Here is a 26324-nt window from a genome sequence, read left to right on the forward strand (position 1 = left end):
TAAAAGTGACTTACAGAGTCAATATTTCCTGAAATTTAAGAACTGACACAGGCAGTGGGTACTGGGCAAAGAAAACAAGACCAAGAGGCTGGGTCTTAGTTCTAGGAAAAGACTAGAGGCCATTGATCCTCTGTGGAGCTTTGGATGAGGCACATGCCTACCCTGGCCTCAGTTTTCTTATCTGTAATGTGAGGGGGTAGTTGTTTAAGTTTTCCTCCCAGTTAATATTTTAAATTCTAAATAGCTGAAGGATTGACATGTAAAAAGAGAGTCAGCATATTCTGGGTGACCCCTGAGAGGAGGGCTGGTGCCGGTGGGTAGGTATGAAAAATGAATGGGTGAAATGAAATCGCATTGTCATTCAGCCATTTGTTCAACAGCTCTTAATTGAGCCCTTAGTATGTGCTGGACATCATGGTGGGTTCTGGAAAAACAAAAGTATGCAGAACAGGTGTGGTCACTGCCTTCACAGAGCTTAGGATTGCAACTCAATATGGAGAAAATCTTCGTAAAAATTTAGTTGCTTGGTGGGAGGAGCAAGCTACTTTGAAGGGCAGTGGTTTATCTGAGGCGAACAGTCACTGGTGGGAAGTAAATTTTAGAGAGGATTCCAGAATCAGATTGGAGTTAGATCAGACTAAATGCCTTTCAGGTTTGGGATTATATTTCTAAGGCAGAATAAACAAACCTTGGGTCTAGGGTTGCCAGATTTAACAAATAAAAATGCAGAATTCTCTGTTAAATTCGAGATTCAGATAAACAGTGAATCATTTTTTAGTATAGGTATGTCCCAAATATGGGATGTACTTCTATTAAAAAGAATTATTTGTTGTTTATCTGAAATTCAAATTTAAGTGGGTGTTCTATAGTTTAACCAGCAACTCTGTGGTTACTTGGCAACAGCTGGCTTACTTTCCCTCTTCTTTAGTCCCTATAATGTCAGTAGCAAGGTACTGTGGACAAAAGCCAAAGTCCAGGCCAGAGCTCCTCTCACCTCCTACCACCAAGGCCCACCTGAATTTTCTCCTCTCACCTCCAAGATGGCGACCTCCTGCCGGTTGCGCAGGATCCTGAAGGCAAATGGGTGTCTGGGCCCAAAGCTTGGGGCCACCTCACAACCGTGGAGGGTGATAGCATTCACGTGGGTCCGCAGGTCCGTGCGGTCCTTATGGAAATACAAGGTGTTGCACTTTAGGCGGCACCAGCGTTCCTTCCAGCCATGGTTCACCAGCACATTCAGGTAACCTGGGAGGGGGAGACCAGTGGTGTGACCTCCTAACAGCCCTGGGGGATACAAGTCAGGGTGCGTGGGTCTACACCCCGGGGACAGAGCACTTGGATAACCCTTGTCCTCTAGCTGGAAAGAAGGCCTTCTGGGTCCCGGATCAGCTCACTCGTGGTCTGTGACCTCAGGCATCCTCTTCTGTCTCTGAGTTTCAGTTTGTTATCTATGAAATGGGGACTGATAATCATATTTGTACATACACGCACAGCCTTTAGACTATACCAAGCTTGATGAAAAGGACAGAACTACCATACAGAATGAATAAAAGATACAACTCTTCCTCTTGCCTTTCCTACTAAAATGTCAAAACTCTCATTGAAGACAGAAAATAATGGGTGATGCTGACACCTGGTGGCAGCATGTGGGAACAAAAACATCTAGCCAAGATAAAGAATTATAAAACTTGTAAGGGACAGGCTGATGGCTGACGAGTTTAGAATTCCCTCAACGTTTTAGATTTTAACTTATTTTTTACCATAACATGTCCTGATCCACTTACAAAATATTTCTTTATAGCCATGTGCTTTTATAATATTCTTTCCAGGTTAGCGGAATATTACTGTTTATCTAAAATACATGATTTTCTATTGGATTCCGGTACGTGGAAAACTGCATTTAGATAGACAATATGTTTTTTTCCTTCCAAACTCCTTTTAACTCACACTGAATGCATTTCTAATGAAAAGTACTTAAAAATTTTTAAGCAAGAAATATCCTTGTAAGACTGGGCCGTAACTTAAACACCTGGCATATTATGTACTGGGAAGTAAGGTACTCTCCTCTTGTCATAGTAGAGGAAGCTGAGGCCCAGAGGTGGGCAGTGATTGACACTAAGGTCACAGGGAGAATAGAAATAGAGCCAGTTGGCTTTTCCTTCTGTTAGGCGTCAGGGCTTCATGGAGGAGAAGTGATGGAAGGGCATGGATTATTGATGGAGTGGGGGTTAGCCTCCCAGTAGGAGGATTCTGTCCTCTGCCTTGGGAGTGAGGTAGGTTAGGCCTGGAGGGTCTCCTGGCTTGGCCCCAGGAGCCCTCATCAACAGGGTCTGAATTCACCTCCCCATGCCCGGTACCCACCACAGCATGGAACCTCTTCCTCGGTAGAGGATGTCTGCAGGTCATCGGCCAGTGCCTTCTTCTTAGAGAAGCTGATGATACGGGTGATCTTGCGGCCCGCAACCCTGCTCATTGAACCCTTCAGCTCTGACAGGCTGCTCTTCTTCCCTTTGCCTGTTGCCATGGAGGTGGGTTAGGGGAAGGGAGGGAGCCCCAAGTCCCAGATCCACCCGCCCCTAGCCCTTCCCCCCAACCTTTCAGCCTGCACAGAGGGCTTGGCCTACAGCTCCAGGTATGGATAGGCCAGGTCACATCACCTAGGTCTCCAGAGTGGTCAGGACCTGCTCTGCACTGTGTGCTTGTGGCAAGCCCTCTCCCAGCTCTAGCATTTTCCCGCCTGAGCCCCCAGAGGCTCCTACCGTGTTCGCGGCCAAGGGTGGAACAGTTGTCGCTCAGGCCCATGCTGTCGGAATCCGAGGTCTGCTTCTCTTGGGACAGCCTCTGGGAAGGGACACAGACAGCCCCCTATCAGAGGGCACACTTAGAAAGTTCTCCTTTGTTGGTTCAGTCTCCCCCTGACCCCTGTACGTGAGGATTAGCTAACAGATATTTGTCAGCAACTGTCATGTGCTTGATACCGTACTGGTACGAGGAGGACAACGATGACTTAGGATGGTTGTGTCTTCCAGTTACTCACAGTCTATCTGGGGAGTGAGGAATTCAATATAACGGAGTGAGATTAATGTCCTAGGAGTTTGGACTACATTTGGTAGATGGGGAGCTGAGAAGGTATTTAAGTGGGACACTAATGGAGTTGGTTTTGGAAGCTGCCCCCAGCGGCATCATGGGGGTGGATAAGAGGGGGGCAAGACTGGAAGCAAAAGAGGCACTTAGAGTGTCATCCTGGGCAAGCTGAGACTTGATAGGGGGATGAACCAAGCGACAGTGAGGATGGAGAAAAAGACATGAGTTGGCATTTTCAAAATAGTTATGACAGGACTTGGTGACCAGTAAATGTGAGTGGTGATGAGAAAGGAGTCCATTACAATTCTAGCTTGGATGAGAGGATGGTAAAGACGCACATACACAGCATGGTAACAACTTCATTGTCAGCCAACATTAATTTTTACTCATTATGCCAACTCTGGACCAGTCATTCATTCATTCCTGTTACGGAGTGGTGCAGAGTAGTCAGATGGACCTTGGAAGAAATGAAGTCTCTACTTAGCTGTGGGAATGTGGGAAAATCCTTTCATCTCCCCAAGGCTTCTCACTTGAATTACAACCCTTTCAGTGGGCTGCTGTGAGGTACCAGGGAACTGGCCCAAGTGAAACTGTGAGGCCAACAGACTGTATCATTTCTAACACCTGTGTGGTATGCGGCCATCTCACTTTAAGAAGCCAGATTATGCCAGCCAGACTCAGGACAAGACTAAAATGACACCCATCAACTTAAAAAGGTGGACTTACAGAGCTCTGAGGCCCCTAAACCTTTCCTGCCAAGGATACCCCAGACCAGGCTCAGGGATGCTTTGCTGTAAGCATAGTACTAGAAAGCAGGGAGAGATAAGAGAGGCCATGTACTCCCCCCAATTTCCAAAGGCTGGAAAAATGGCAACTGTCAGAAATTGGTTAGAACTGTCAAGTATAAAGAATCACCCCTGTAAATTGTGAGACAGAAGTTATGGTTCTATTCTGTGATGGTGTACAGATGGTAAGTTTTTCATCAAGATAGAAAGCAAATACAAAGAAACACTGTGAGCACTTTGTAATTGACTTAATGATGATGACACCTCAATCACAGGAGTCCATGGAGAGACAGAGCCACCTATACCACATCCTCACTCCCACTCTTCTCCAACAATACCACGCTAAACATTTTAGCTACCCTCCCCCTGTACACTCAGCCACAGGAGAGCCCATCTCTACAGGCTTGCCTCTTCCTCCCCTCTACCCACCCTCTGAACTGCACCACAGCATGCAGCTGCAGGTGTGTGTCCACACACACTCTCTCTTTCACACTCACACACACATTCTTTCACACACACACACACTCTTTCACACTCATACACGCACACGCACGTCCTCAACACTGCTTTCCTTCAGCCTCCACTAATGGCAAAGGCCGAGTGAGCCCTCCACCCTTCCTCTCCTAATGACTCTGCTGACCCCACCTTTGCTTCTGCTGCTCCCTTCCCTTGCAGCCCCTGTCCCTTGGTCCACCTCTGCCCCAGTGGGGCAGAGTCTTGCCCATTCTTTAAGGCTCAACATAGGTGCCCAACCTCCCTAACCCCTCTTGCCCCTCCAGCCAGCATGAGCCCTTTTCCCCTCACTACGTCTTTCCAGGACAGTCGAATAGAGTTGACACGTTCCCCTTCTCTCCGAACCCATCCACACTGGCCTCTTTCCGTCCATGCTTCTTCCTCCTCCAGGGCCTGTTCTCCCTGCTTGGAATGCCTTTTCCCTCCCCCTCCTCACTAATTTTTCACCCTTCTCTGTATTGTGCTCCCTCAGGAAAGCCTTTCTTGACCCTGAGACAAGATCAGCCCCTGTCATGTGCTCCCAGGGTACCTGGTACTTTTCCTCCCTGGCGCTTACACAGCTTGGCATTTCTAAGTCTATGTGATTGGATTCATGTCTGAACCCCTTGCTGGGAGGGCAGGGGGTGTGTCTGTTACTGTTAGGACTGCACCCAGTGCCTAGCACAGTACCCAATGCACGGCAGATGCTAACTACTCGTCCAGTGGAGCTCAGGAAGCTCCCCTTGAGAGGCAGGCTGGCGGTGTGTAAATCAATTAGCTCTGTTCCTTATTAACTATATGTGACTTTGGGCAAACCTCTCTGTGCCTTGGCTTCCTCTTCTGAAAATGTAGTTTATCAGAGTTGCTGTAGAAATTAAATTAGGTAATGCACGTAAAGCATTTAGGACAGTCCTGGCCACACAGTCATATTTTCTATAATGCTAGCCTTTATTATGTCATGTGAGACCCATGTATGGGAGTCTTTTTTTTTTTTTTTTTTTTTTTGCGGTATGCGGGCCTCTCACTGCTGTGGCCTCTCCCGTTGCGGAGCACAGGCTCCGGACGCACAGGCTCAGCGGCCATGGCTCACGGGCCCAGCCGCTCCGCGGCATGTGGGATCTTCCCGGACCGGGGCACGAACCCGTGTCCCCTGCATCGGCAGGCGGACTCTCAACCACTGCGCCACCAGGGAAGCCCTGTATGGGAGTCTTAACTCTCCCCTTAGGATTTGGGGTGGAGTCCCTTGATCACCCACAGCACCTGGTGAAGCATAGGCATTAGCATATGTTTGCCATTGGCCTGACAGACTATGAAACAACCGTTTCACTTATGTGCCAGTGGGGCACACTCCTTCTCTGACTAATTTCAATTTAGTTTGCATGGCTCAGTTCCAACGTGACCTCTTCCTGTCCTGGCAGGGTAGTCACTCCCTCCTCAGGCTTGTACTGCACCTTGGACACGGGCATTCATTCATTCATGAATTCAGTAGACATTTATTGAATGCCTACTGTCAATGCCTGGCTTTACCACCAGCCTGCGAGTCCCCTGGGGCAGAGCCCGTGTGGAATCCCCACTGCCTGGCCCAGAGGGAACCTTGAGAAGACAGAGGTACCTTGTCCAGGTCTACCTTGCACAGGAGGACTGGGGATCTGGGCACATCTGCCCCCTCAGCACCCCCAACGGACTTGCTGACCTCTCGGATGACCTGTGGAGAGGACACACATCTGTGAGCAGGTGGGCAGGGACCCTGTGGAGGCAAAAGCAAGAATGGGGTCTGTTGGTCAGGGCCATCAGGCAGAGCAGCTGGGATCACTGGGTGGAAGAGATGGGTTGATGTGGCCTCCTGCCCCATTTGTGGGGCACGTCAGGATCTGAACAGGCTTTCTTCTTTGTCTGTCCCTTGAATTGGGCCCAGAGGCTTGGCTTTTAGACCTGGTGCCATTACTAATTAGTTGCGTGGCCTTGGGAAAGCAATTTCCCCGCTCTGGGCCTTAGTTTCCCCATCTGTAACATGGGGATATTAGTGGTCCTCTGCTTATTACGTCCTTGGGTGTGTGAGGACCAGTGAGATGATGGGTGTGAAGGGCCATGTGAACCAGGATGCCCTGCACAGGCATGAGGACTCACTTCTGTGACATGTTGGAACTTTACAACAACCTGCAGGGCAGCCAGGGTTATTCTCTCCATTTCAAAGATGTGGAAACTGAGACTCCAAGGCATTCACCTGAGGCCATGCAGCACAAGCATCCAGACCATGAAACAATAACGGACCACTTGCTGCTCATCTGTCAGGTGGCTTTGCGTGGATTATCCCATTGTATTCCCACAGCAGCCTTGTGGGGCAGGGGCACCTTGATCCCCAAATTACAGATAAGGATGATGAGGCTCTGAGAGGTGAAGCCATGGCTGCCTGCCCTATCCTCTGGGCTAACTGGCGTGCCAAGGCAGGCCTCCTAACTCTAGGTCTAGGGCTTCTTCTTCTGACCCAACCAGCCCCTTGAGGACAGAGCACTCTCCCCCACCCCCACCCCAGCATGCAGGTTCTCTCTCTTCCTTCCCCTCCTGAGACAAAGGCAGTAATGAGAAACAGTAAACATCCCAGTGGGAGAGCTGGTTATCACAGGAAGGAAGGGAGGATGGGGAGGGAGGGAAGCAGGGGTTTGGTTTCTTTGTTCCAGCAGGAAGATCAGAGGAGGGGAGAGCTGCTGTAAGGGCCTGGGGGTGAGGGCTTCACCATCACTGCAGAGTAGTCACTGGCAGTTACTCAGGACTTACTGCCTGGCAGGCCCTATATCAAGTACTCTCTAGAATCCTTACAAGAACCATTTTATAGAGGAAGAAACTGAGGCACAGGGAAGCAAAGTCCTTTGCAGAAGATCACACAGCCAGTAAATGCCACTTAGGTCTGGGACTTGAACTCAAGTCTGTGTGGCACCCAAGTCCTCCCTTGTCATCAGTATGCCACTCTGCCTGTCGCTTTTGGAGTAGGTTTCCTTATTTGCTTCTAATCCTTGCCCGAACCACTTGGTGGTTGACCTTGGGTGAGTCACAGAAGCTCTTTGTGCCTCAGTTTCCTCATCTGTAAAATGGGAACAATATTAGTCCCACTGTGAATAGTAAATGAAGTCATGTGTATAAAGCTCTTAGCACAATGCATGGCACAAAGTAAGTGCTCAGTACATGGTAACTCAAATTGTTGTGTAGCTGCAAGATGCAGAGGCTGGGTCATAGGTGGATGTGATAAGTATGCACGTTTCACCTAAGGTAAGACAGAATTTCTCCATTATTAAAAGAAGAAAAAGGATTAGCTTGTCTAATGATAAAATCAACTTCCTTTGTAGGTATTAAGCTCCTCATTCCTGGAGATGTACAGTTGCAGGTAGGATAAATCCACAGTAGGCGTATTAGAAAGGGGATTCAAATAACTAGAAGGAACACAGGTCTCCAGCCTGAGGTCTGTCTCCTGGAGATGTCCGAAGCCCATTTCCACATAAAGCCCTAGCTTTATGTGAAGGGCACTGACCCCCTCTCCCCTGAGCAAGGCCTGTTCTTCCAGTGACAGGGGCCCACTCCATTGAGGGCTGGGTCCGGGGAAGAGAGGAAGGAAGGAGGGAGTGGGGGTAGGCGAAGGCACAGCCCCCCTGTACCTTCAGCCACTCCTCGGCCTGCTCCCGGCTCTGCAGTGCCAGCACCAGGACTTCGGTAGCTCCCTGGGAGAAGCGCAGCTCGTGCCTCTTGTGCCGGCTGTCCTTGGGCACGTAGATGACATTGCAGACATCCAGCGCTAGCCTCAGATGTGGCTGCCGGTCCTTGGAGCTTTTGTAACACTGGACAGGAATAGAAGGGGTTAGGGCCTCCTGGAGCGGAGAGTAGAGGGAGGAGACAGGGAAACTCAACCTACCCCACAGAGACCTCCCCACCCAGTCCAGCTGTGGGCACTGCATGAAGACAGGGGCTGTTCACCACAGAGAGGAGAAGCCTGGGAGGGGCATATTTGGGCAATCTCCAGATCTCAAGGGCCACTGAGCGGTCCCAGGGGTCACAACTACCTATTTAGGAAGAGGCAGATTTTAGCACAATACTAGGAAGACCGTTTTAGTCTAAAGAACCAGAGAAGAAACAGGCTGTCTTGGGAGGAAGTCAGCTCCCTGCTATTAATGGGCTACATGACAGAAATGTGGGGGAGAGAATTCTAGCAGAGATGGAGGGTTGGGCTTGGGAAGTCAATAGTTTATCAATAATGATTCTCACTTCCCAATTCTTATTATGAGGCTAACATTACCTTGATACCAGCACCTGACAATGACATTACAAAAAAGGAAATCATAGGCTAATCTCTCTCGTAACATAATTGTAAAAACTAAAACAAAATATTAGCATATAGAATCCAGACACACATAAAAACGTATTGCATAGAGACCAAGTGGGGTTTATTCTAGGAGTGCAAGAGTGGGTTATCATTCAAAAACTAACTGTATGATTCATCATATTAACAGAAAAAAGGAGAAAAATCATATATCCTAATAGAAGCAGAAAAAATATTTGATAAAATTCTGCGCCCGGGCTTCCCTGGTGGCGCAGTGGTTGAGAGTCCGCCTGCTGATGCAGGGGACACGGGTTCATGCCCCGGTCCGGGAAGATCCCACATGCTGCGGAGTAGCTAGGCCCGTGAGCCATGGTTGCTGAGCCTGCGCATCCGGAGCCTGTGCTCCGCAACGGGAGAGGCCACAACAGTGAGAAGCCCACATACCGCAAAAAAAAAAAAAAAAAAAAAAAAAAATTCTGCGCCCATTTGTAACATAAACTTCGCAGACTCTTAGAGGAGAACTTGCTTAATGTGATAATAAGGAACACCTACAAAAAACCCATGGCAAACATCAGCTTTGATGGTGAATTATTGAACTTTCCTTCGAGATCTGGATTGAGACAAGAATGCCTGCTCTCACCACTTCTATTTACATTGTACTGGAGGTCCTAGGCAGTACACTAAGTCAAGAAAAAGATAGAAGGCATAAGGTGTGGAAAGAAGTAAGTCATGATTCTTGGCCTGGTTCTGGCCTGGGATGAGCTTTTCACTGCTGCAGCGTGAGAAAAGGTCATGTTTCAAATGTATGTATGTTCGGTAAGACTTGCCAATAGGTAAACAACCTATCTCATTTTTTTTTCCTGAAATTATGTCCATCCTTATACTTTGGAAGTAAAGGTAGATTTCTTTTATGAAATGCTAGTGATGAGAGATGGTGAATTAAAAAAAAAGTTTAAAAAAGCAAGTTATATAATAACAAGTATTACATGGGCTCAGTTTTAGAAAAGACAGATGTATGGAAATGAGGGTGGAAGTTTATACATCAAAATCTAACTGTGGTTAGCTCTTGGTCAACAGGGTTAGGTGGGTTTTTTTAAAAAAATCATTTTTTATTTTCTTCTGGCTTTATAAATAAATACATTTACTTGCATAATGAAAAATGATAAACATTGTTTTAAAGTGATAAAAAATTCATGTCTGGCAAAACAAAACTTGATAAAGTCTTTATTAGGTCTTCAGGTTTTGTTTTGTCTTTTAATTCTTCTCGGGTGGGAGAGCCCTGATCTCAGAAGCACCGGGCTTTGAGCCTCTGTGCACAAAGCAAACCTAGAGGAACCGAGGCAGACATGCCTGAATGCACACAGATACACAGACACACGCACAGGCACATGCAAGTCCACGTGAGGCCGAGAGGCACTCGTCTGTGGCCACTCACCAGGAGCTGGTCCTCCTTGATGACGGTCAGCTGCTTGGCCCACTGCCCGAAGCGCTTTTTCCGCAGCAGGAAGGCACATATCCTGCAGTCCCTCACCAGGTGCATGGAGGCCTCCTCTGAAGGCCAGTGGTGTGTGGGCTGCGGCCCTTTCCCTTCCTCCTCCTCCTCATCATAGGACTCGTAGGAGCTGCTCATGGCGTCAGAGTCATTGTCTGCAGGAGCCACGGGAAAGGACCCGTCCCTGTGCTGTCACCGGGTGGGGCGGGGGCACCTTCTTACCCCTCTGCAGGCATCCCTGCTCTGGGGCCCCGGGGCTGTGAAGGGGTAGGTGTGAGGTGTGATGTTGGTAATGACTAAGCCCCCGCATGGGCACTGTGTCTTACAGATTTACTACTTGCTTTGTGTTCTCAGTGACTTCATCTCTCAGAGCTTCAGTTTCCTCATCAATAATAATGAATAATACCTACCTCACTGGGCTATTGTGAACAGCAACAAATATAGAGTGTTTAGCCGAGTTTCTGGCACTCAGTGAGGGCTCAGTAAACATCAGCTTTTGTCTTTACCCATCATCTTTGCATCCAGTCTCAGGTCATTTTCATGGCACCCAGCAAGTCCCCATTTTATACAGAGGAATCTGGAGGCTCAGAGAGAATAAATCACTCACCTAAGATCAGTCACCAAGAGTCAGGGCAAGGGCTTGGTCTGGGGCTCCTGACTCCCATGCCAGCAGTCTTCCCACTGATTCCCAGGGTCTCTGAGAACAAGGGCTTTGAGGCCTCTGTGGCGACCCCAGGGAGGTGACGGGGTGGTAGGCACGGGCATGCCAAGGTCAGGTCAAGGCCTGCTCTTCGTGAGGACGGAATTGGACTGAACATCCACCTGGTACTTACAAGAGTTCTTCAGCTCCCCATTCATCCTGGTCGCGGGGTAGCTGCTGTCTGCATCCTCGTAGTAGCTGTCCACAATCGAGTGGGCTGGGCTGCAGTCGTCTGTGGGGTTGGCAGAAAGAGCAGTACTTGGAGAAATGCAGGCAGACTCCAGGCGCCAGGGCTGGGGAAGATCGTGGACACCATGCCCTCCTCAGGGAAGAGGGAGGGAAGAGGGAGTAGAGCTTCTTGTCGTCACTCCCCGGCCAGGGTGTGGGGCCTCGTCTCTGCATCTCATCTGCTCTAGTGCCACACCTGCCCCCTGTGCTCCTGTCACCAAGAACTGCCTTGCTGGGCCCTGTCACACTTCCAGGCTTATGTTCATGCTATTCTCTGTGCCCTCTTAGCAACTGCTAGAGCATTCCTCACCCTCTAAAACCCAGCTCGAAGATCTTTCCTTTGACCTTCCCAGGCAGAGAGTGGTCAGCCCCTCTCCTCTGAGCCCAGAGCATTGGTGTGTGTGGGTGTGTGTCTCAGTCACAGTTCTGGTCCCTGCACTGCAGGGAGTGGTGTCCCAGCACCTGGGCCCTGACCCCCTTTCTATTCTGCCTTTGTCTCATCTTCTTCCACTTCAGCCCCTCCGCTCACTTCTTAATACATCCACCCCCTCCTCTCCTTCTAAATTTCTGTGACTACAGAGGAGGAACTGGACTAGAGGAGATACTAATAACACATAAAATGGTGAATACATACAATAACACAACAGCTGCTGATGCTGAACTTTCACTTTCCCATTCATGGGAATGTGCAGTATAGGAGTGAGGTTATCCCAAATTGTATTCTGTATCACAATTACCGGGGGTCTTTTTATTTATTTATTTTTCTTTTCCATTATAGTTTATTACAAGATATTGATTATAGTTCCCTATGCTGGTTGTCTATTTTGTATATAGTAGCTTGTATCTGTTAATCCCAAACTCCTAATTTATCCCCCCCCACCATTCCCCTTTGGTAACCATAGGTTTGTTTTCTATGTCTGAGTCTGTATCTGTTTTGTAAATAAGTTCATTTGTATCATATTTTAGATGCCACATATAAGTGAAATCATATGGTATTTGTCTTTCTCTGACTTCACTTAGTATGATAATCTCTAGGTCCATCCACGTTGCTGCAAATGGCATTATTTCATTCTTTTTATGGCTATTATTTCATTGTGTGTATATATACAGATCTATCTATCTATCTGTCTATCTCTCTATCTCACATCTTCATTACCCATTCATCCGTTGATGGACGTTTAGGTTGCTTCCATGTCTTGGCTATTGTAAATAGTGCTGCTATGAATATTGGGGGTACATGTTATCTTTTCGAATCAGAGTTTTCTCCAGATATATGCCCAAGAGTGGGATTGCTAGATCATATGGTAACTCTATTTTTAGTTTTTTGAGGAACCTCCATATTTTTTCCATAGTGGCTGCACCAATTTACATTCACTGGGGGTCTTTTTAAAATGCAGATCCCTGGACTGTATCCCCAGAGATTCGGATTCACTGATGTGGGCTGAGCTGAGGAATCTGCACTAAGGAAAAAAACTATTTAATAGCATAGTTCTAAACATATGTAAGAAGAGAAAATACATGGAACTCTAAGGAATCAGACTTTTTAAAAACAAGATTATTTTCATACAGATGGTCTCTGGAGCATACTTTGAAGCTCAGTGGATTAAGGGCATGTGCTTTGGGGTTAATCAGATTTGAGTTCAAATCTATCTCCATCATTTACTGAGTGACCTTGGAAAGAAAACAGTTTCTCTGCGTTTCAGATTCTTTACCTATAAATCGACATGAACAGTTCTGACCTTGGATTAGTGATATGATGCATATGAACTCTCAACACAATGCCTGACACACAGAACATCCTAGGCAAATACTAGATATCATTATATTTATCATCTCTTTTGATTCCCACAATGCAGGGAGGTGTGTATCAGACCCACGTCACAGATGAAGAAACTGAGGCCACACATTTTGCTAGTGATAGAGCCTGGATCCGAACTAAGGTTGCCAGCTCGGGGGACAGGTGCACATCCTCTCCTCCAGGAAGGCTTCCTCCTTTCAGACCAACTTGCTCTCACACCACCTGTTCCTCAGACCGCTTGCTCTGGGCTCTCAGCCCATGCTGTCCATCTGTTTCTTGAGGACGGCAGCACTCAAATTCCCAGTGACTGGGACACCCAATTGTATCTCCCAAGTGAGGCTCAGAGCTTGCTTTTCCCAGGAGGCATTCTGAGGTCTCAGATGCTGGTGACATCCCTGTGAGGTGGCCTGGGGGTGCTCAGGCCAGAGGTGGGGGTGGGGAAGGAGGAGGTGCGAGGGGGAAGAGGGAGGGAGCACCAGGGTCATAGCACTTGGACACCTGGTAGGCTGGACCCTGTGTGAGAGGAAGGATATTTCCTGTCGGGCTTGGTGCCCTCTCCCTGGATAAGGTCCCTGGCCTTTCCTGAGGCACTCCCTACCCTCCTGCCCCAGGATCCCTGCTGCTCCAGGAGGCAGCTTCTCTGCCCCATCTGAGCTCTCTGGGGAGGGGGAGGAGCCTCGCTCAGCTGAGGGGCTGGTCCTGGGATTCAGGGCCCAGCAGCACTTCATCCCCTCCTTCTTCCCCGTCCTCAAGTGGATAAAAATAAAGTCACCTGCTTCACATAAACAGCTGCTGGCAGTGACATAGACCCAAGACTATCAAGGCTGAAGGAGGGGCATTGATCACCTGGTCCAACCCCACCATTTCAGTAGTTTTGTTTGAACTAGTTTATTAATCATAAAAATAATATACCATAATAGCCTAAAGGTGGAAACACCCAAATGTCCATCAGCTGACAGATGATAAACAAAATGTGGTATATCCATACTATGGAATATTATTTGTCCATAAAAAGGAAGTACTGATACATGCAATGACATGGATGAACCTTGAAAACACTATGCTAAATAAAATAATCCAGACATAAAAGGCCACATATTGTGTGATTCTATTTAAATGAAATATTCAGATTAGGCAAATCCATAGAGACAGAAAACAGATTGGTTGAGAAAGGAACAGAAAGTGACTGCTTATTGGGTATGGGGTTTCCTTCTGGAGTGATGAAAATGTTTGGGAACTAGATAGTGGTGATGGCCGCACAGCACTGTGAATGCAGTAAATGCCACTGACTGGACACTTTAAAATGGTTGGAGTGGTCAATTTTATGTTATGTGTATTTACCACAACATGGTGAAAAGCACAATCAGTACAGAAGAGTATGAAGGGGAAAATACGTTCCCTTTCACCCAGATTTCTATTCATTTCCTATAGGAAAATACTGTTAAGAGTTTCTTGCATATCCTAGAAGAACTGTTAAATGCATGTGCGTGTGAGTACCCTATTTAAAAACAAATGTGATCTTGTTATATGCAGTATTCTTTTTGATTTTTTTCCAATATATATCTTGGGATTCATTTCTGATCAGCACAGACAGACCTATCTTATGTATTTTTTGGTGGTTGGAGAATATTCCACTGTGCTGCTGAATGATAGGAATAACAACACACAAACATCTTATAGGTTCAACTACACATGCTGCGTCATCCAAAAACCATAATAGAGTTTCTTGTACGTAATGTTAAGTCCCTATACTCAAGCCAGTAGCACTCATCTGTGGACTTCCGTCCTAGTGCATTTATATGTGTGTATCTAGCCTCTCTTTCTTATTTTAAGGGTAGGGGAACAGAGGCACAGAGAGGGGAAGGGGGTTGTCCAAGGTCACATAGAACTGGGACTAGAACCCAAGCCCCTAACCCCCAGGCCATGCCTACCGGCCCACCCAGGCTGTCACTGGAGAAGCCAGGTGCTCTGGTAGCTCCTCCTCAGTAGGTGGGGCATGGCTGAATGGTGCCAGGCTTGGAGCTGCAGCCCCAGCAGGACACACAGGAGCTTCAGGAGATGAGCCTTCTCCTCCGCACGCCCCAGCCCTCAGTGACAAGAACTTACTGTGGGAGCTGATATACTCGGGGGACTTGCCAGGCCCCAGGGGAAGGGCCTCCTCATAGTATTCCTCAGGTGGAGGCCTTTTGGGGAGCGGTGGAGGCAAGTCGGCTGCCTGAAGGAGGACAAAGGAGGTGTGTGAAACCCAGAAGGCCAGGAGAGCAGAGGGGAGCAGGCAGAGTGACAGGGAAGAGGCTGGGGGACAGGGAGCTCCTAGAAGGCAGGATGCAGTCTCTGAATATGAAAGGACGTAATGAGTGGTCAACAATTGGTACCATTTATGGTGATGATGATAGTGAATTATGCAGTTGACAGACAATGTTTGATGTGATTTGGGCCCCTTGTCCTAATTCCATGGCACCGAAGGGTAGGAACCCTAGATATGATCCAGACCTTCATTTTTGTAGCTGGAAAACTCAGGCTCAGAGACAGGAAGTGATATGCCACACAGCAGAAGGGAGGAGGGCAGAGGCCACCCATTTTGTGACCCAGAGCTTTCCCCATTACTCTTCCTGTGGTACTGAAATCGGAGGTTGGGGTGGGGACGTCCTCTGGGCCTGAAGGGACAGGTCATTTTACCGCATTATCCCTGCTTGGCACGGGCACAGTGAGCATGTCATGAGTCATTGAAATGTTCTCACAGTGCTTTTTCTGCCCTTGACCACCACACTGAAGAGAGAGACCCCCAGGAGGGTCCCCAGCATTAGCAGGGAGAGCTTCCCTTACCTCCTCCAGAGGAACAGAGGGCCTGAGAGTGTAAGAACTCACGTGTCTCAGAGGTGGGCTCTTGGCTGGCTCAGGGGTGGCTTCTTTGCAGGACTCCCCGTCGTCCTCTGTCATGTCTCGAAGGTCACTCAGGTCACAGTCTATGAAGGGTCAGGCCATTGGGACAGAGAAAGTGGAGGATGAACATGGCAGAGTGAGAAGAGGGCTAGATTTGGGGTCAGGAAGCTCCACCACCTCCTCCATTAGTGACCCTGGTCAAGCGACTTCATCCCTCTTATCTGTAAAGTGGTCACAATGATCCCTGCCTTGTCTAGCTCCCAGTGTTATTGAGAGAATCGAATGGGATAATACTGTTTGGTACAGTGCTTTGGAAACTTTCAAGGGTTATGTAATGAAAGCATAGTGTTTTCCCAAAGTCTGTCAGTCTGTAAGTCCTCTCATCTGACCCATAGCTTTCTCCCTGTGTTGAACAGTGCTGTCTTCCCTCAGGATAGATCCGGGATCACACACACCCTGCACGCAGCACTGCTCAGCTGCTCCCACACCCTTGGCGCCTCTGCTAGTCCTCACAGCTCCATTTACTGCTGAGCTGTGGGACCACTCAACTCACAGACCAGGTAGCTACTAAGATGGATGTTAGCAGCAGACAAGACAACGCCCTATGTGCCAGCCTTCTTTCGACTGCACATTCATCCCTACCTTTCCTCAAATCTCAGGGATGATCTCCCATAACTGTATGGATTTGTCTAGATTTTCAGACCTGGCAGGGCCCAGAAAGGCAAAGGGACTTTCCCAAAGTGACTCAATGTTGTAATGTTAGAGCCAGGCCCAGATGCAGGTATTTTCCTGCCCAATCCGGGGACCGTTCCAGAGACTGGGGCAGTGGACATGCATGTGGGGGAAAGGACGGCTTCCAGCAGAGGTCAGGAGAGGGCTGCTTACCAAATTCTTCAAAGAGGGACTCCACAAAGCTGGGCCCGGAATGGAGGTCCGCTGTGTTCACATACAGGTAGGAGACTTCTTTGGCTGTGAGGAAGGAGGAGAGCAGGCCCTCAGTGAGGAGGGAGGGGGCCCGGGACCGCTGCTGATGCTGAGGACGGCCAGCTCACCCTGCCCACTTGGACTTCTATCCCACACAGGACACAGCACTCAGGTTGCGAAGCATGTGCATAGCCTAAATCATTTCCCTGCTTTCAAACTTTGTTTCCCTTTTTACATTGTTATTGAGGATCTCCTTCTCCAAGTGAAAGGATGCCCAGAGCCCAGTATAGAGAACAGAGTAGAGGGGCTGCTTTGGGGACAGTCGGCAAACTGCTGCCCCTTTCATCCTCCAACAGTCCTGTGAGGGTGGCCGATGACATTGACCCCTTTTGTCGCTGGGAAGTGAGGCTCAGTGTCACAGTGGTGACTTCCCCCCATGTCACTCAGACCCCTTCAATCCTGCGGGACACGATACAGCTCATTAGAGTTTCCTGAGCTCTTGATGTACACATATCATTTCCTGGGCTCACTTGAGGTTGGGGAAAAGGCTGGAGCAGATGAGGAGGCTTTGCTGCTGAGCACACAGTGAGGCAGAGAGGCTGTGGGGAATAGAGGGAGAGGCATGAGTAGAGATGGGGGGCAGGTACGCAGCTTATAAAAATGAGGGAGTGTGTGAGTGTGCATCTGAGTGTAGGAGCGTGTGATGTGTATGTGATGAGTATGTGAGTGTGTTGCATGTGAGAGAGCGTGTGGGGTGTGTTGTGTGTGATGTGTGTTTGTTACTATGTGAGGTCTACGTGAGAGCATGTTTTGTGTGTGTGAGTGTGGTAGTAGTGTGTACACGAGTGTGCGTGGCATGTGTGTTGTGTGAGTTTGTAGAGGGCTGGGGATGGAGGAGGACAAAGAGCACAGTCAGGGCTGTGGTGGAGAAGGGCTGGAGTGGATGGGGACGCTGGCTAAACCATGAAGAGAGGTGAATGCCATGCTGTGCGGTTTAGGCTTCCTCCTGCCAGCAGGCCATGGGGAGTTACTGAGGGCTCTGGAGGAGCTCTGTGTGGAGTGCTGATGGCTGACCTGGGAGGGGCTGCAGGCTCTGCAGGATGGAGGCCACAGCCATCTTCTTCTCCAGGGTGGTGTCGCTGAGGTACTCATGGTCCAGGAGGCTGAGCAGCCCTGTGAGCTCGGGGAGCAGCTGCTCCAGCACTGAGGAGGAAGGCCCATGGAGCATGGTCATGGCTCTATGTCCAGGATCTGGGCCCGCCCCCACCCTCCAGGACCCAGAGGACGGGGCCCAGGGCAACAGGGAGACCTCAGAGGCCCTCACACAGCTGTCCCAGCGCTGGCCACCAGCCTCCCTGGGGAGAGCTCTGCTCAGTTAACTGTGACGTTTTTCCGGCCTCCCCACTCTGCCTCAGACCTCATTCTGGGCTTGGCCTGAGGACTGAACTTCCCAGGTAGCCTGAGCGGAGGCACTTAGCCCTCTCTTTGTCCCAGCCTGCCCTCTGCTTTGCAGGCCTAGGGGTCCTTCCTCACTGCAGCTCGAGGGTCAGTGCAGGTCCCAGGCAGGAGCCCTGGCTGTCCAGGACACAAGGCAGGAAGGAAGCCTTCCTGTCCCATCAGTCCATACCCTTCAATCTCTGGAACCTTCTGTTTCCGGTGGCTTGACAGGAGCCAAACTAAACATTAACCCTTCCCACCCCTGGCCAAAAACTCTTGTTGCTCTTCTTTTTTCCATGCTACACCAGTGTTTCTCAAACTTAAGTGTATATAGGAATTACCAGGGGATCTTGTCAAAATGCAGATTCTGACTCAGGAGGTCTGGTGTGGGGCCTGAGATTCTGCATTGCTGACAAGCTCCCAGCTAAAACTGATGATGCTGGTCTGAGACCACACAGAGCTGCAAAATCTTAGAGCACAGAGTCCTTTAAAAAGACTGGAGCATGCCAAGACCATGATGTCATCAATGTCTCCCTGTCCCAAAGCAGTATCTTGGGACTTGGTTTGCCTTAGAGCTGAAGACCAGCTTCTTTACAGTAGTAGTATTGTCCTCCTTTGCAACTTGCCAATCACTTGTGCCTAATAATATGAGCTGACGTGTGTTGAATAAGTATTGCGAGCTGTGCTAAGTCCTTTCATACTTATTGTCTTATTTAAATCTCATAGCGTACATTTTATTATCTCCATTATATGGAGGATTCAGCTACGGCTCAGAGAGTTTAAACAACTTCTCCAGCGCCACACAGCCAGCAAAGCTTCAACTGAATCTGGTTCCCTCACTCTATACTTTAAACCATGGCACTAGATCGCTTTGCAGTATTTTATAGGATCCTACCAAGTTTTGAGATTGGTCCGATGATCATGCCCAATTTTTAGGTGAAGAAACGGAGGTTCAGAGAAGATAAGTAACTTGCTTGAAGTTACACAGACAAGCGGAAGAGCCAAGATTTAAGCCCCAGTCTCTTGACTCCCAACTCCACGTGCTTCTCCCCACCAGGGCCCCCCTGAGGAAATGGTGAGACTCTGACTTGCAGCTACAGGTCTGCATGTGTAAGAGGGGCTGTAACATGGTGCATAAGAGAATCAGTCCTGGAGCCAGATTTCCTGGGTTCACGTTCAGGCTCCATTATTCATCAGCTGTGGACCTTTGGCAAGTTACTTAACCTATGACTCAGTTTCCCTCTCTGTAAGGGAATGAAATAACAGCACCGCCTCATAGGGTTGCTGTGAGGATTAATATTGCCATGTGTGGAAACTGCCTTGCCCCGAACATAGTAAATCTTACCGCAAGTCAGCTATGATTACTGTCATTATAGTATCTGCCATGCTGATCTGTGCTGTAAGATGTGAATATCTGTCTCCCTCAGGAAGAGGGAGAGGCCGTGAGGCTCTGGCAAGTGTGAACGGTACTATGAATCTCAGCTTTCTTAGCATCTAGTATGGGGCCTGCTCAGAGTGGATGCTCTATGTATGTTAGGTGAGAGAGGGAATGGAGAGATGACCACACTAGGACTTTTTTAAAAAATAGAAATTTTATGTACAGAGAGTGGCACTTGTTGGAAAGATGTGATGTCGTAATCTCTCTGTGCCATTTCCAACATCACCTCAAATTTGTTGGAAATGAGCTCAAGGCTGATACTGACAGCTACCAACTCGTGGGCTCTCTCTACCTCTGGGCCCTGAGGTATGGGCTTTCCACACCATGTTTCATCTCATCCCCTCTACACGCCTGTGAATAGGTCCTACTGGGACACCTGTTTTCTAGGAGATGACTTTGAGGCTGAGGGAAGCCGTGGGACAGTTGCACAGCTTGAAAGAGGAGGAGCCAGGCTGATCCCAAGTTTGTGTGATTCCTGGAGCTGCTGTGTTGTACACCTCTAGGCCTCACTCCAGAGCCCACGCGAGGGGCCTCGAGGCCCTGCTCCCTCCAGGGTCGGAGCTCCTGCAGTGCCACTGGGCGAGGGTTCTGGAGGGACAGAGCTCTCTCTTTGAAGTAGGAAATCATTTAAAATCATTTTAGCCAAGTTTTATCTGTTTTGGAGGAAATCTTTTCAAATGGAAACACAAACCTCTCTGGCACCAACAGACACACCAAAAGTCAGTTAACTGTATTCCAAAATATGTCCTGATTTACTCTAATTATGTGCCAGTCTGGCCACTTGGGGGAATTAGAAAATGAGTAAGATATTGTTCCAGTGGCATTCTCTCTCTCTCACTCTCTCTCTCTCTCTCTCTCGTAATTACTCACCAGGGAGGCTGTGGAAAATGCTATTAAGGAAGGCACCAGAGGGTAACCATGGGAGCTTTCTTGTGGCCTGCAGCCATGGTTCATGTTTGAAAATCCATGACGCTGCCCTGCTATCATTTACAAGTGTCAAGGCTATAGGATGCAGTGGCCATTTATCTCTCTAACCAGTGGCTCTGAAACTTTCTGGCCTCAGAATTCCTTTACACTTTTAACAATTATTGAAGACCACCAAAGAGCTTTTGTTTTGTGGGGGTTATATCTATCAGTATTGAGTTTATTAACACTTAAAACTGAGAAAAACTTAAAACACAAAAGTATATAGTCACACATTCCATTAACCTTCAGAGCTACCACATCATCACACATCATATAACCTTTGGAAAACTCTACTGTGTACCCATAAGACAATGAGAGTGAAGAGGGCACATAAGGTCTTAGTACCATATAAAAGTAGGTTTGACCTTGGGGACCCCCCAAAGCATCCCTATCCCCAGCCACACCTTTCTGAGAATTGCTGTCCTTCAATAAATGACCTCAGATTGCTAAGCTTTTTGTATTCCTTACATCAGTCAGTCTGTCTGTCTGTCTGTCTGTCTTTCCCTCCCTCCCTCCCTGCTGCCCTTCCTTTATTTCTTTTCTTTGGCTGTGAGTTTCCAAGGATTTCTTGCTGCTATCAGCAAGTGCCTTGTGGGCAACATTGTGGCTTCTAAAAGCTCTCCTGCTTCTGAAGTAAGAACAATTAGTTTCTGATTGAGTTCTCTGCATTTAAAAACATGAGTCTTAGTACCCAAGCTTTGTAACACCTTTCTTTGTTGTTGTTTTTCCTGGTCCTTGGTGGGATTCCTGACATGGGCCCTTGATTTCTAAGTGTTTTTCATTTAACCGAGTTGTGATCACAAAAGTCCAAACAGAGCAAAGGAGGGAGCTGAGTAATCTGGGAGAAGCACATGGGGAGTCAGGAGCTGCCTGGTCCTAGTGGCACTGGTTTCTGCAGCCTGGGAACTGGCAGGCAGCAGGTGGCGGCAGGAGAGTTACATAGCGATTCTAAAGTACAGTTGGCAGAGGGAGTGTGAGCCCTGGGAGAAAGCTCAGCTTGTAGCATTAATGGGCGAGAATGCTTCCTTGAGCTGAGCAGTTACCATTGTGCTGGGCAGTTAATGCACATTATCTCATTTAATCCTCACAAACCACACAAGTCTCTCTATCTATGTTCTAAGCGGGAGGAAACGGAGGCTTAGAGAAGTGAGGTCACCCATCCAGTAAGCTGTAAGGCCAGGCTCTCTGACTTCAAAGCTTGCACCCCTGTGCCTGAATCCTCCACCAGAGGACTTGGGCTCAGAGAAGGGGAGGCCAGGTGGAACAGGGAGGAGGTGGGTGGTCCCTCAAAGCCTGCCTGCTGAGCTGGGTCATGACTTCACTGGGGCTCCTGACCTGGAGGTCCTCTCACTGGATAGATTAGAGACCCTTATTGTGGGGCTGAAATCCTGCTCAGTGGGCCTTTCTCCACTGGGCCCATTGAATTTTAGAGCCCTAAGTGTGTAGATCTCAGAGAAGAAAAACAAGTGACTCAAAGCTTATACCCAATTTACCAGCGGAATGTCATCCCAGGGAGAAACTTATACATCATGGTTAAAAGAAAGCTTCCAGCCAGCTCTCCACTCTTTAAAGACAATACAGAACTCTCCAGCTAGCTTTCAGGTGTGGTGAATACAGATGTGCCTTTGATGGCTTCTTCGTCTTTAACACCAGAGAATTCAAACCACAGGGATTTAAACCATCAAAGAATTTAATTTGGAGAGAAATCATATGCATATAATGATGTAATGCTTATGACAAATGGTCATACCCTCTCCCAGGGGGTTTGCTGGAAGTGCAGATTCCTGGACCTCCTATCTGAGAGTCTGATTCAGTAGGCCCTGCACTGGGACCCAGGAATCTGCATTTTAATGAGTCCTCCAGGTGATTCCAAGGTCCAACCTCTGAAAAATACTCCACCAGAAAACATACTAGAGGGCATGTCTGTGAACATAAAGAATGTGGGAAGACCTCCCTCATTCCTTAAAAAATTATCATTAGCTATCCCCTTCTGAAATAACTGAGAGTCAAGGTGGGAATAAGAGCCCCTACAGAAGATTGCAACTAGCTGGAACGTGGAGTCTTGCTTAGAAGAGCACAGTGATTAGGGCTTTGGGGTGAGACCTCTGTGAATTGGAATTCTTGTGCTGCCATTTCCGAGCTATACAAAGATGGGCACATTAGAGAAGTCTGAGCCATGGTTTTCTCATCTGTAAAGTGAGACTAGGATCCCAATCTCCTAGGCTGGGAGAACTAGGTAAGGTCATGCTTGTAAAGCACTCTGTTTGGTGCTGTGCCTGGAGCCAGCACTCATCAACGAGGCCGTATTATTGTTGTTGCTCCTTCCTAATATTCCCCAGAACTATGCAAACTCCGGAGTATTGACCAGATAGTATTTAGCGACAGATTTGCTATAGTTGTTGTAACAGACTTTACGAGGGCACGTCTTAATCTGTGTTTCAGTCATATTAGATGCCCAACAAGCATCTATTCGTTGAACACAGTATTTTGATGACCTAGTCCAACCCTCTAATTTTAAAGATGTGGAAAGTGAGGGTTCAAGAGGTTATTTGACTTAGCGACGGTCACGCAACTAATTGAAAATGAGTATCTAGTGTTAAATTTACCCTAGGCTTGATGCTTAGATAAGTCACAGAAGAGTGGCTGAGAGCACAGGCTGTGCACAATCCGGGTCCCCCTCCCAGCTCTGCCATTTTCCGCTGTGGGGAAATATCTTAACTTTCCTTAGCGTCCAGTTCTTCATCTGTAAACAGTGGAGGTAAAACAGTAGCTGCTGCACATGGTCACTGGAGAGATGAAATAAAAAGATACATATGGTGCTCAGCGCACTCAACCGTGTTCCCTTCATTTGTATGTAATCCTCCAGCAGATTCAGGTGTGGTGCTAGGCACAAGGGAGGGGGCTTCCTGGGGCAAGAGGACACTGTGGGACTCTATAAGCCCCACCACGTGGACTGTTCACAGCCCTGGGCCTGACACTGAGCACAGGTGGTTATGGTGGTTGGAGGTGGTAGGGCCCTCTTCCTCAGAGTGCTCCCATCCCAGGGGCCCCCTCCATGCCACGTGGAGGGACAGCATCTTTCAGTTGGAGGGGCAATAATGCAACCCAGAATCCTGCCCCTGCCGTCCCCAGTCAGGAAAAATCTCCTTCACCAATTCCTATCCCACCCCCCTCCCACCTTTGCTCCTGGTCCAGGTCATCTCTGCTGTCTGCGGGCAGATAAGGGCATCAGGACAGGGCTGCCTGTTATGACTAGATTTTATTTAGAACCATGAATACATTTCACGGATCTTGTTTAGTTTAGTTGAGCCTTAGGGAGGTACAGTGAATTCCAGTGAGGAAAAACCAGGAAGAAATGGTCTAATCACTGTTTATAAGTCTTCACTCTTTTACCAACTGGGATAGACAGAAACCCAAGCGGGGTGATAGTTGTTCTCTGGGATGCAAAACAGTTTGCCAAATAAAATTAGAAACCTACTTAAAAATATATCTAAGATTAGACCACTCTGTGCGTATTGTTCCTGGTGAATACCCAGCTTAAGACTAAGATCAGTTTTCTCTCTGCTCCTCCACCCTCCCCACCTAAGTGAAATCAACATGAGGTGGTAGAGAGCAGAAATTTAAGCCACAGACAAAAAGCACTGCCACTTGTTCTCAGGATCGCATCCCTGGTGCCGCCTAAGTGAAACCTTTAAGCAAAAGGCCTTCATCACAGCCAGTATGGGTTCTAGTGCAGGGAAGGTCAGATTTATTGCGAGATCTCAAAGGTAATAAGTCTAATTTCCATGACAAAAGTCAAGTGAATAATTCATCTTCAGCAAACCACAAGAATAATAAACCCTGTTTGGGCTCCTACCAAGCTAGCCTGTGGGCACTTTGACTTGTGATCTCATTCCTGGGCACCTTTTAGTCTCTGGAATTCACAAAAATTCTTGGAAACAGCTTGCAAGTTACAATTTTTTTTTTTTTTTTTTGCGGTACACGGGCCTCTCACTGTTGTGGCCTCTCCCATTGCGGAGCACAGGCTCATCGGCCATGGCTCATGGGCCCAGCTGCTCCGCGGCATGTGGGATCTTCCCGGACCAGAGAACGAACCCGTGTCCCCTGCATCGGCAGGCGGACTCTCAACCACTGCGCCACCGGGGAAGCCCGCAAGTTACAATTTCATTAAATGCAAAGCAGTAGGAGGAAACCAATTTCTCTTTTCCGCATTTCACTACTTGACAAGCCTCTTTAGGACAAAGATAACTCATCCTTCTTTGTTATCAAAGTCAGAGAAAATGCAACCAGCATGATTTAAAAATGGAAATAGGAAGAGTTGTCAGAATATGGTTTTATGAAGGATATGCAATTTTTCTTTTGGTTCACTCAAATTTCCTTTCTCATTTCCCAACCTCAAAATAACCCAGTTTCCATCTCATAAGGGCTCCTTACCTGGAGAAAGAACCAGTGCATTACTTAAAAATTTTTTGATAATGATTTTAGAGATGACTTTTAGTATACTGTTTAAACAAGCTAGCACATTAATGAGGTATGACCTATTATAGCACTGGGGCGGTAACTCACCTTGGAAAGGAAAGCAGTGTGTGGTCTCAATAGTTGGGTAGGAGGAAGGAAGGAAAGAGGAGCCTTTTCTGTGGCTTCCAACCCTGCAGGCCCTTCCAGACAGACCTCCCTCCAGGCTGCTTTATGCTATGTTCCTCAGCCTCTTAACCCCAGGTCTTTGCATATGCTGTTCCCTCTTCCTGTCAGAATTCCCTTCTGCTAACCAGTAATGGCCCCCTTCAGTCCTCTACTCACTTGTGACTTCCTCATGGAAACCTTCCCTGTCCTCTTGACCACATACATTCCCTCTATTTTATGTTGACATAGCATTACTCTCCCTGTGGTACTTATCATGGTGAAATGTTATACTTTTCACTGGTCCTCCGGATCCCTGGATGCAAAACCCATGGATGCAGGACCCATAGGACTGACTGTGAGGGACTTGAGCATCCCAGGATTTTGGTAGCTGCGAGAGTCCTGGAACCAGTTCCCTGCAGATACCAAAGGATGGCTGTATTTAAGTATGTATTTCTCTGATTAACGTCAGTTTCTGCCACTTGAGCCTTAACTCCTTGAGGGTAGGAATAGTGCCAGCGTTTTCTGGTGGCTGACACAGAATAAGTGCTTAAGTATTTGTGGAATGAGTGAATTCTTGAAGCAAAGTTTTCCGAAGACTTGATAAAGTCTAACAGCTAGTTAATGTGATTTTAAAACCATGTCTGTCCTCATAGTGGCTCAGGATAGTAAGAAGATGCTCGAAAAAAACCAAAAAAACCCACAGGTAACAAAAAGCCCCAGGGCACAAAAGGGAGCAGAAGCCCAATTTCTCACGTGGCTAAGCTCCTCAAACCCTATTTGGTTGAACTTGTATCCCTTGTGTGAATATGGCTGCCAGTTGGTTTACTGATGGGTATTTTGTAATTGGTGGATTTTAACCCTAACAAATAAATGATAATAATTAACATTAATGTATGAACTACTGGAGTTCAAGTCTTGTTCCCCATTTTCTAGGTGTGCACCTTTGGGACACATATATAACCACCCGATGCACATCATTGGTGACCTACGAGCATACCTACCTCAGCAGTGGGAATAGGCCCTAGTACGTGAGAATGTGCCTTAAACAGTGTCTGGCACATAGTAAGTGCTGAATAAATATTAGGTATTTGCATTACTCTTCCTTTACTATTATATTGTCATACCTTGCTTTAAGAGATTTACATGTGTTATTTACATAATTTAATTA

At 47.8% G+C, this 26324-nt stretch overlaps 1 protein-coding gene and 1 long non-coding RNA gene across 22 annotated transcripts in view; one reads left to right on the forward strand and one right to left on the reverse strand.

The window, feature by feature from the left end:
* LOC117196801 (uncharacterized) overlaps positions 1 to 26324 on the forward strand; it is a 132257-nt gene that overhangs the window by 31303 nt on the left and 74630 nt on the right. For all 12 annotated transcript variants that reach the window (XR_007476498.1, XR_007476488.1, XR_007476489.1 and 9 more), the window contains one exon: positions 26090 to 26218. This is a non-coding gene — a long non-coding RNA (uncharacterized LOC117196801). The remainder of the gene's footprint in view (positions 1 to 26089; positions 26219 to 26324) is intronic.
* The window catches only part of AFAP1L1 (actin filament associated protein 1 like 1), a 72895-nt gene that overhangs the window by 29065 nt on the left and 17506 nt on the right, over positions 1 to 26324 (reverse strand). For 2 of the 10 annotated variants that reach the window (XM_033406801.2, XM_049708041.1), the window contains exons 2-12: positions 17767 to 17895; positions 16654 to 16737; positions 15754 to 15851; positions 14992 to 15100; positions 10993 to 11181; positions 10103 to 10314; positions 8009 to 8188; positions 5974 to 6108; positions 2760 to 2865; positions 2362 to 2514; positions 1034 to 1245 (exon numbers count right to left, since the gene is read on the reverse strand). In XM_033406801.2, coding sequence (XP_033262692.1) covers positions 1034 to 1245; positions 2362 to 2514; positions 2760 to 2865; positions 5974 to 6108; positions 8009 to 8188; positions 10103 to 10314; positions 10993 to 11181; positions 14992 to 15100; positions 15754 to 15851; positions 16654 to 16737; positions 17767 to 17895 — 1607 coding nt within the window. Of the gene's footprint in view, positions 1 to 1033; positions 1246 to 2361; positions 2515 to 2759; positions 2866 to 5973; positions 6109 to 8008; positions 8189 to 10102; positions 10315 to 10992; positions 11182 to 14991; positions 15101 to 15753; positions 15852 to 16653; positions 16738 to 17766; positions 17896 to 23139; positions 23320 to 26324 lie in introns of those variants that run through there. The other 8 variants (XM_033406806.2, XM_033406802.2, XM_033406804.2 and 5 more) reach the window with 8 other exon arrangements.

Source organism: Orcinus orca, chromosome 3 (assembly GCF_937001465.1).
Source record: "Orcinus orca chromosome 3, mOrcOrc1.1, whole genome shotgun sequence".
Lineage (NCBI taxonomy): Eukaryota > Metazoa > Chordata > Mammalia > Artiodactyla > Delphinidae > Orcinus > Orcinus orca.